At 40.3% G+C, this 10420-nt stretch overlaps 1 protein-coding gene and 1 pseudogene across 1 annotated transcript; one reads left to right on the forward strand and one right to left on the reverse strand.

Moving 5' to 3' along the window:
- Positions 1–635: 635 nt before the first annotated feature.
- On the forward strand, positions 636–4060 carry LOC123498522. The gene is made up of 3 exons (XM_045245699.1): positions 636–934; positions 2498–2805; positions 3409–4060. Exons 1-3 carry the CDS (start codon positions 805–807, stop codon positions 3514–3516), a joined length of 546 nt encoding a protein of 181 aa, XP_045101634.1. The 5' UTR covers positions 636–804; the 3' UTR covers positions 3517–4060.
- LOC123498523 lies at positions 4051–6565 on the reverse strand (annotated as a pseudogene).
- Between the last annotated feature and the right edge of the window lie 3855 nt (positions 6566–10420).

The following is a 10420-nucleotide window of genomic DNA, read 5'->3' on the forward strand; positions in this document are numbered from 1 at the left end:
ACACACACACACACACACACACATCCTAGACGTGAGAGAAATGCTCACACATTACGACATTCCACCATCCCTCACATCACGTCCCCAGTGCGTATTGTACATGTTCAGTACACGTGACGTGCCTGAACCTCCGTGGATGAATGTGTTTGTTTCTTCCTTCCATAACTCACCACACGAAGGCACCCGGTTACCCTGAAGGACAAGGACAAGTCTCGTTATTTTCACGCGCAGGCATGATAACCTTGGTCTTGTTTACAACCTGTAGCGTCTGACGTCCTGCGATTCCCTACGAGGATTAACACACACACACACACACACACACACACACACACACGTATGAACGTGTCGCTCGTCTCCCGCCCACGTGCTTTATTTTCAGTTGCCAAGTGCTACTTTTTTTTCCCAAAAGCCCCAGATATTTCACGAATATAAGTCTGCTTAAATCTAACAATATCCATGGGATATAAGGTTGTGATACTTCTCAACGCAGGCGTAGGCGCTCTACTGTTACAGCTACTGGAAGTTACAAGTGAAAAATTGCATACTTGTCAACACTGGATGACGGGATCAGTGACCGCCACTGAAGCCTACAGGGCACAGGGAATACGTTGTGACGTTGGTTGTGGTGAGTCAGTACTCCTCAACACCCCGAACTGTAAAGACGTGTGTACACTCACTCCCGAAGGATATCATATTCATCGAAGTGAAAGCATGTGCATTGACTCATTGCGTTGTTAGCAGTGATTTGAAATTGTGTTCTTGTGTTAGTCTACAGTTAAAATCCAAACCGCTCCCCCCCCCCACATGATGATTAACGCGATCTGGCACGCTTGCGCCGTACCCCTTGACCTGCCTGGGACAAGGCGTGAGGCAAGTCAAATGTGTCCTTACTGCCGCCGCGAAATGATGGCTACAGTGCAGGCAGGCAGCAATGGTAAGTGATATTAATTGATAAGGTAGAACACGAGGAAAGGGAAGGTGTGTGTGTGTGTGTGTGTGTGTGTGTGTGTGTGTGTGTGTGTGTGTGTGTGTGTGTGTGTGTGTGTGTGTGTGAAACAATTATATTTTCCCTTTATTTTGTACTTTGGTTTAAATTTGAAAATAAAGTAGTGGTGCTGGTGGCAGTGTTAATGGTAATAGAAATATTAGTTATTTAATGTTGTTGTTGTTGTTGTGGTGGTGGTGGTGACTTGACTATTTATTTATTTCTGTACACACTCATTCATATGTATCTTTTCTTTGCACAATTTCCATTACTATATCTATTTTTTATTTCTTATTTCCGAACTAAGTCATTCACGCTGCAGTTACTAGGGACTTTTCAATTTTATCTTTAACATTTCCTCTCTTTTTCTCCTTATCAGTATGTTTTTATCTTCTATCGCGTTTTCTTTGCCTTTGTTAGATATCTCAATTTCGTTGGTGCCCTTGCCCTTGTTATATTTTTCCTTCTTATATTTGTTTCATTTTCAGTTATTGTTATTATTATTATTATTATTATTATTATTATTATTATTATTATTATTATTATTATTATTATTATTATTATTACCATCATCATCATCATCACCACTACTGTTATCATTATCATTACTAATTATTACTATTATTATTATTACTATTGCTGCTATATTTTCTTAGTGATAAACATCTTAACCTCCATTGGATCTTCATATTTTTTCCGGTATTTCAATTAATCTTTAACATTATTGTCATAATTCTTATATTCCTACTCTGCTACTCTCTCTCTCTCTCTCTCTCTCTCTCTCTCTCTCTCTCATTCCTGTTTACTATTATTTTGTGGTATGCTTTCTGAGTACTTGATTATTACGCAATGCGGTGTATCAAATTTTCAGTGTGGAGTCGTATGCATGAAGTACGTCACATTTCCGATAAGTGACACAATCATTAATATTAGTGGTTCCATCCCGTCCTAGCGGTACTTCATGAGTCAGGCGGATTATATGTTGATAGGAGTGTGTAGTTGTGAGTGAGTTTCCCTTTCCAAAGTGTTCTGTCTTGCATGTTATGACTTGTTGCGTCAGAAAACGTTTTGTGTCTACTCGCTCTTTCTTTGTCGGAATATTTTCCACCTTACTCAATAAACACTTACGTTTTCTTGCATCCATCTTCCCCTGCCCTTTTTCCATTCATCCTTTAAGAGAACTTTTTGCTCTCCTCTAACAAAACATTCTCCCTTATCTTAACTCAAAGCAACATTCTTCGTATTTGGTTGATAAGAATGTTAATTATAGAAATGATCTATACGTTATTATGCTTCATCTCACTTCAACACAACCGTTTTTTTTTTGCTTGGTTAGGAAGCTTAATATTAGTAAGATGAATTTGTACGTTCTGCTTTACCTTACACCATAACGTTCATTGTATTTAATCAATTAGGGGCTAATATAAAAAGAAGATACTCGTTTTCGTTTTTGTAATTGCTATGGAGTAGAGATAACGAGTGTGAGGCTCATCCCTTCCTCTCATTCGTCAGATACGGCTCTTCCTGACGTGGTCACAAGTAATACCCCGCCGCCCACGCCTCTGCACGACGTCTACTTTTTCCCGGCCGAGGAACTCTGCCCCGCTCATGCACTCAGCCACGCTCCAGCACAAGACATGAACACCCCTGCTGCCACGAACTCTCTCAACCTTCCTCAACTGTGCTGGGTCGCGCGCCCCGCAAGGAAAGAACAGGATCGAGGGGCGCCAAGTGAGGCCGAGGGCACGTGTGTGGAGTGGGCGCAGGTGGGCAAGGAGCTGAAGCAAGTCGGGGACACATTCTACCTCGAACACAGAGCGGTAAGTTGTGTTCTATCTTCCTCTGTCGAAATTACCTGACTGACCAATAGCTTTAAGTTTTGCTGCGTTATGTTTGACTTTGTACAATTAATAGATTAAGTTAAAAGAAACCATTAGATGTCGATATGTAAATCAACTTTTTTTTTTCATAGTAACAGTTCACTATTGCGGAAGTTATTGCATGTCTATTATCTTTGTCCCGTTACTTCTCACCTAACGTAAAGGAAGGGGGTATATGAGCAACACCATTTTATGACCTACGTTAATACACGGTTCCAATTCCACATAATGCGCACACAGGAGGATAATGTATTAATATGAATTATATTTGTGGCTTCCTTTATCTGAACATAAAGCTCACCTTGCCTCGTCACCGTACACATTCTACTATGCTGAACTTCACCTTATTACATCAGGCACTCTTCCATTCCACTACTGCTTGGAAACAGCATTTACGGGACTTTTATGTCATTACGGTGTCCTTAGCTAAACTCCTTGACACGTAGAAAAAAATAAATAAGAAAATAAAAAGAATATAGTGTAAATGCTTAAGAAATATAGCAGCTAATAACATCAACTAATATTAAACAATCACTTTTACAGACCACAGAAGAGCAGATGGCGTCTTCACTCACTACCATCATGGCGACGGGTCTCTGCCTCTCCCTTCTGTGTCTCATTTCCTGGAAGATCCTCACGCAGACGCAATGAACAACCAACCTAAGAGAAGTCAACACGGGTGATGCAATAAGGGACGCCGCCCGCACGTCCCCATCTACATTCATAAGAACGCGTGGCAAGAATTGGCTGTGCTGTTGTGACAATATGACGTGATTCCAGCGACGAAAGAGCGATTTCTTTTGTCTTTCATGTCTCGGGAAATGTTTTGCGCATTAGTATGTAGTGTGTGTGTGTGTGTGTGTGTGTGTGTGTGTGTGTGTGTGTGTGTGTGTGTGTGTGTGTGTGTGTGTGCGTGCGTGCGTGCGTGCGTGCGTGCGTGCGTGCGTGCGTGCAAACAATTCCAAAGGATATACTCATCTCTTCCTTTGATCTTTCACTAGTGTTGTACATAATATGGATTATTATTTTGTTGGTATTATCATCATTATTATTACGGTCATCATAATCATTATTATCAATCAATAATAAATGCTCTGGTGCAATAAATAGCCATATCAAACAGTACATTTCTTTATTGCTCATCTTTGATACTCAATGTGATAACAGATGCTAATAAAAAGGAAATAAACTTTAATCTGTTTATTCAATACCTGTGCATCAACGTCGCCTTTCTGTCTCTCACACTGCAATATTACATTCCAGCATCTTATTTCAACCACCTCAACAGGCTCCAGGTAGTGAAAGGTTATAAGGTTTTTGAGGGTGTTTTCATGGCTTCTGTGATGGTTTAATAAAGGTTCTATATAGCCAAAGGAAGAAAACTTGTATGAAAATCCGAGTAATCACGTCTAGGTCCTTCAAAACATTTATACTAGAGTGGAATGCTTCAGAATACGGGATCTACATGTGTAGTCGATAGTCTCGCCTCATGGACTGGCAAGGCAATGGTTTGTTCTATAGTAATATACAATAGTGGCAAGAAGTCGACTATAGATATTTACACTCATTTGTATTGTATTTCCTGTTTTTCTCTGTTTTAAGTCCTCTGGTCTGCTGCCACACTAGTAACACACTATGATGGATTCCTTATAGATCGGAGGACTTAGGTTGCTGAAGTGAGTGGGTATGTGATAACTCATTGCACTATGGTCACCTGATGGATCTTCCTCATGAGGGGATCGCCGTTCCTCACAAACACATAGTCCTCGCCCCTGAAATACACCAGGGTGAAGTTCTGGCTCTCCATGTACTCAACAAAGGCCTCATCGAAGACTGAGTGGTGCACGACTTCCACCACCACGACACGTACGACCAAGCGAGACCAGGGAACGTTCTCCAATATGTTTTTCTCCGCACCCTGGACGTCAAGGGAGAGCAGGTCCACCGTGGAGACATTGAGGGCCAGGAGGTAGGAGACTAGGGGAAGCACTGCACCGCTGAGAACGACTTGGTGGCCTGGTTCAGCAAGGAGTCGTAGAGATTGGTATCAAGGGTCACTCCGAGGACATACGATGATCCGTGGGGTCGTTGGCACGCCGCATTAACTCTGACTCTTTTTGCACACTTCTGGACAGCGACACAAGCACCTCCTTCTTCGGGTAGGGATACAGGGAGATGCAGGTATGAGATGTCCACGCCTTTCGCTGCTTCGTCACCAGGTTCCTGTAGTTGACCGGGTTGGGTTCAATAAGGAGACCTGTCCAGCCCAACTCCCGCTCCAGCCAGAGAGTGTTGGACAGCCGCTCGCCGTCTAGCGCTCCTGCCTCCACGAAGAACCCTTCCTGCTGGCCACTGAAGAGGTTCTTTATTTGAGGCAAGATGAACACGTAGCTGCCGTAGGTGTTCAGTCTTCTGGTGAGGGTGTCAGTGGAGAGGTTGTAGGGCTTGGTGGAGGGAGGCTCGAGGTATCTTTCTCTCAACATCGACACCACCGGAGGGTAGTCTGGTGGTAAGGGTCCCAGGAGTCTTGCCTGCAGCTCCTCGTCCACTTCCTCTGGTACTGGCGCAGAGGTCATCCTCCACGCCCTCTGTCAAACACCAGGACCTTCATTATCCGCACGGAAGGACAAGAGTGTTTTTCTCCTTATAAGGATCTATGAACAGTACAGAAACATGCTATTTAACTCATACTCTCTCTCTCTCTCTCTCTCTCTCTCTCTCTCTCTCTCTCTCTCTCTCTCTCTCTCTCTCTCTCTCTCTCTCTCTCTCTCTCTCTCTCTCTCTCTCTCTCTCTCTCTCTCTCTCTCTCTCTCTCTCTCATCCCCCTACTTCCTCCCTCTCTCTCTCTCCCTCCCTTCCTCCCCATCACTACCATCTCTCTCTCTCTCTCTCTCTCTCTCTCTCTCTCTCTCTCTCTCTCACACACACACACACACACACACACACACACACACACACACACACACACACACACACACACACACACACACACACACACACACACTCACATCTACCTGCGAACAGATGGCCAGAAGGAACAAGGTGAGAGATCCAAACAGGACCCTCCAGGAACTTCTGCTAAGTAGGCACATTGGCTTACACACACACACACACACACACACACACACACACACACACACACACACACACACACACACACACACACACAGATGAAATACGGTTTTATGTATCTTTTTGCATGTTATATTTTCTATGTAATCAATTAACAGGTATTTTTGCACTCCTTAATTTTGTTTTTCACTTTGCATTCATCTATCTGGGTCTTTATTTTTTTCAACATTTACTCATGTACATAGATTCTCGTAAGTGTTTTCTTATTTCTTCACTTTCACAATGCAATCTTCGCTTACACTTCTTTGTCTTTGTGCTATTGTATATTTTCAATAAACATTCATATTTTCTCTTGCTTTTTATCTAGATTTTTTTTTCCAGTCATCACAAGTGCTTTTCGCAATTTCTAGTTTCTTAGTTATGCATACCTACAATTTCTTCGTAGTATTAAGAGTTCTTTCATTTTTTTTCTCTTTATCTCTTAAATAATAACTCATTTATCTTATCCTTCAGACACTCGTAATAAAGACTATGGCAATAATAAAACATTTTTTCTGTAATAAATTCAAGTCATTTTCCTCCACTCCACGTAGCAGGATCACGAGTCACACATGCAACACACACACTCGTCAAGACGAGGCCATTCTCATTTTCTGTTATGTCACAAAACTTCCTGGTGAGGCGGTGGAGGAAGACACTTGGTTTTCCTGGTTGAGGTGGTGGTGGTGGTGGTGGTGGTGGTGGTGGTGCCGGCGTGGCTATGTATACACCCGTCAGCTATAAATATTCTGCAACTCTTTCCTCCTCAATTATTATTTAGTTTTCTATTTTCATTGTTTACTTTTAGGAGGTCTCTATTAAGCAAGGGTCGTGTGTAAGGAGTATTCGTAATTCTATCTACTAAAAATTCAGTCGTGTATATATTGGAATTCATTGCCTTAGGTCCCTTTCTTTTTAATTTTTTTCTGTCTCAACTAAGATTACTGAGTGACGTAATTTCAGCTATAGTGCTGTAAGTAATTTTTCAGTAGTGTTTCTCTAGTCTTTTTATAGAAAAATTATTAAATGGGAGGGTATTATGTGATTTATTAATATGTTTTCTTGCATTGCATAGAAGTGAGAAGGAACTTTATTTTTTTATTTTTAAACGGCCCTTTGCTTTGAAATACAGTACACTCTCGAAATGGTTGCCGTCTTTTGTTGTCAAATCTCTTGCGCGAGCTGGTTTTGTCAAGATTTTGCCTAATTCTCTTGAACAACAATAAGCCTGTGCAGCAACAATGTCTCGACTTATTAATGCTAATATCTTGTTATCGTTTTTCCACTGCACATTGTTGAAGCCTCTCGTCAACCCTTAACTGCCGAGCCGGAAAGTGGATATTCCTTTCAAATACTTACCATTTCCACAAAATATAAACTCAGGCTGGTACCATCTGGATGTAGAGGGTGTTCTGCTATGTCTCTGGTACTCCCAGCTACCTAGATCGTCTTCGGAATTTTCATCTGATTTGCTTTTAAACTCTGGAACTCCCTGCCTATGTCTGTATTTCTAACTCCTATGACTTAACTTCATTTAAGAAGGTTTCAAGATATTTATCCCTGTCTTTTGGCTTTTTTTAAATTTTTATTCTTGTTGCCCTTGGCCAGTTTTCCCCTCTTGCATAAAAAAAAAAGAAAAAAATGTTTAGTGTAAAATGGCTACTACATTGTCTGCGATAACATATGTTGGGGATCTCTTGCTCATATAGACTTTATGCAATTTGGAGAATTGGTTTATGATTCCTCACTCGGGTAGCGTCAAGAAGCACCAACCATGAGTCATAGTCTTTAGGTGTTACCAGTGTTGTTTGGGCCATTATAACAGGTTTCAATGTGGATAATGCATTTTTCTTTCGTGTAGTCCATCTTACCAAAGTAGACCTTCTATAAGTCTCCAGGACTATAAGCTGCATCTGTCCTCAACACCACTAATCCAAAAGAAGAGAAACTGAATGCGCTAATTTTTCATTGCTGTTATGAATAGCAAATGAATGACTGAGGGGCGTGAGGAAGTGCCTGCCAAGACTGGGCCACCCCTCTTCATTAGGGGGATATGACTACTGTCACTAGATAGAGTTATGAATAGTTTATGAAGGGAACAATTTAGTGTTCGCCGCTTTACAGCAGCACCAGCCTGCGTGTAGCCCGTCGGCTGGCTCGATAGTTGATATTTCAACATCCGATAATTTTCTTAATGTAATGACCATGTATCACATATTAGTATCAAAAGAAAGACACTGAAAAACAGAATATAAATGTTAAGTTGAATCACAAATACCATCCATGATACTATTTCTATAAGGAAAAAATACCAGTTACATTGAAAAATATTCATTAATTTCAACATCTTCATAACTAACACTGTGTACAAGACAATAAATTATGTGATAGCTTGTTTTGAAGCCTTTCCTTGGCCTTTATTTTGGTATATTCTAGCAGGAGAAAAAAATCATCTGTAAGTCACACTAGAAAAAAGAAAAACAAAAATAAAAACCCGCCATGCATAAAAAACAATTGATAACACAAGGAAGGTAATGAGATATATGCTATCATGCATTTATGAAGACTACAATGGTCTTTCAATTAATCACTATGAAATTTCCTGCCCCAAAATGATACCAAGCCCTAAAATTTTGGAACCAAGCTACATGGTGTGTGTGTGTGTGTGTGTGTGTGTGTGTGTGTGTGTGTCTTTATTCATCTAGTTGTATTGTACAGGGTTCGAGCGCCCCGGGGCTTATAGTGTCCTGTCTATAAATTTCCATTTATCTAACTTTTTTTTTAAAGCTATGCACATTATGTGCTGTAACAACTTCATCACTCAATGTACTCCATTTTTCCACCGTTCTATGTGGAAAACTGTATTTTCCAATATCCTTCACACACTGCCTCTTCCTTTTCTTCTTTGCATCTCCTCTTGTTCTTCCAACTTCATCTGCCACCAGCACCAGGTCTTGCTTGTCTATCTTTTCAATGTTATTAACTATCTTGTACATTGTTATTATGTCCCTTCCCCATTCCCTCTCTCTCTCTCTCTCGCTCTGTGTGTGTGTGTGTGTGTGTGTGTGTGTGTTAAGTATAGTTTCCTGAGCATTGACAAGTTATGCTTCAAGGGAAATTACATTACTGGAGTATTTCAAAGGAGACCACTTTTAGTAATTTCATCTGAGAAGCTAGATAACACTGGTGTGCTTTCTAGTATAGTGTCCCAAGCATTCATCCGTTTTATTTCAAAGAGAATAATTTTACCGGAGCATTTTAAGGGTAACTAATTTAAAGCTTTAATATTGGTGTTCATAATATAAACAATATAATAAAGTATGCTGATAACACAGTTCTAATTGCAGACACTCAAGAAAAATTACCAAATGTATTGACAATAGTGAAGGCGGCGAGTGAAAACAACGTTTGACTGTAAATACAGACAAAATGGGTGGTAATGATTATTGACCTATTTTAACCATTTCAGTACTAGGACACATTTTTACCTTGAGATTTGTCTATGATTAGACCATCTTATTGATATAAGGAAGGGTCTATGGAAGTCAGGAGATTGATGGCTACTGTCTTCACTATTTGAATCTGTACATATGTTTCTGAAGATATACAAATTAAATCACCAAATAATAATAAGAATGAATATGAAAACGCGTCATGGTACTAAAAGGGTTAACAAAGCACAAGTTTCCAGATGTGATGCGAGAATAAATTAGATGATTAAGCAAGTCAGAATATTTTTCTACTTGGTTACTTTATTATACGGACGATGATAACTAGATCATGTACCATAAAAATCAAAAGACTCATATGTAAAGCAAAGATCGAGGGTATTTCAGAAGATATGAAATATGCTTCATGCCTCCTCTCCTTCCGTGACCTCGCTGCATAAGACCTTCTTCTCACTGGTATCCTGCCTTCCTCTCTAATCCAAGAATAATGGTACTCCCAAGCACTCAATAACATCCCTTTCTCTGGCAAACTCTGGAACTCCCTGTCTTCTGTATCTCCACCTTCCTGGACTCATTTAAGAGAGAGGTTTCAAGACATTTATCCAAATTGTTTGGCTAATTCTTTTAAATCTGTTCGGGGATAGGCAGCTCGAGTGGACGTACCTTACTTGTTAATCGTTTTTTTTTTTTTGCCCTTGCATAGCAACTTCTCCTCCTACACAACCACACACACGAGTAAAAAGACATTAGCAACGAGAACGGTAAGAATAATGAATGGAACACAATAGTAACACAAGAGTAATATGGAAGACAAAGATGAAGTACACATTAGTAAACATGAGAAGAAAAAAGTTGGATTAAGCTTATGAAATGTGTGCCATGGTGAAGACTTAAAAATTTCCTGGTCAGAGAGAACATCAAATGAGGAAATGCTAAGAAGAGAATTGTTAGTAAATGAGAGAAGACACACATATTATAGCTTTGGACTTATTAAG

Source organism: Portunus trituberculatus, chromosome 48 (assembly GCF_017591435.1).
Source record: "Portunus trituberculatus isolate SZX2019 chromosome 48, ASM1759143v1, whole genome shotgun sequence".
Classification (NCBI taxonomy): Eukaryota; Metazoa; Arthropoda; class Malacostraca; order Decapoda; family Portunidae; genus Portunus; species Portunus trituberculatus.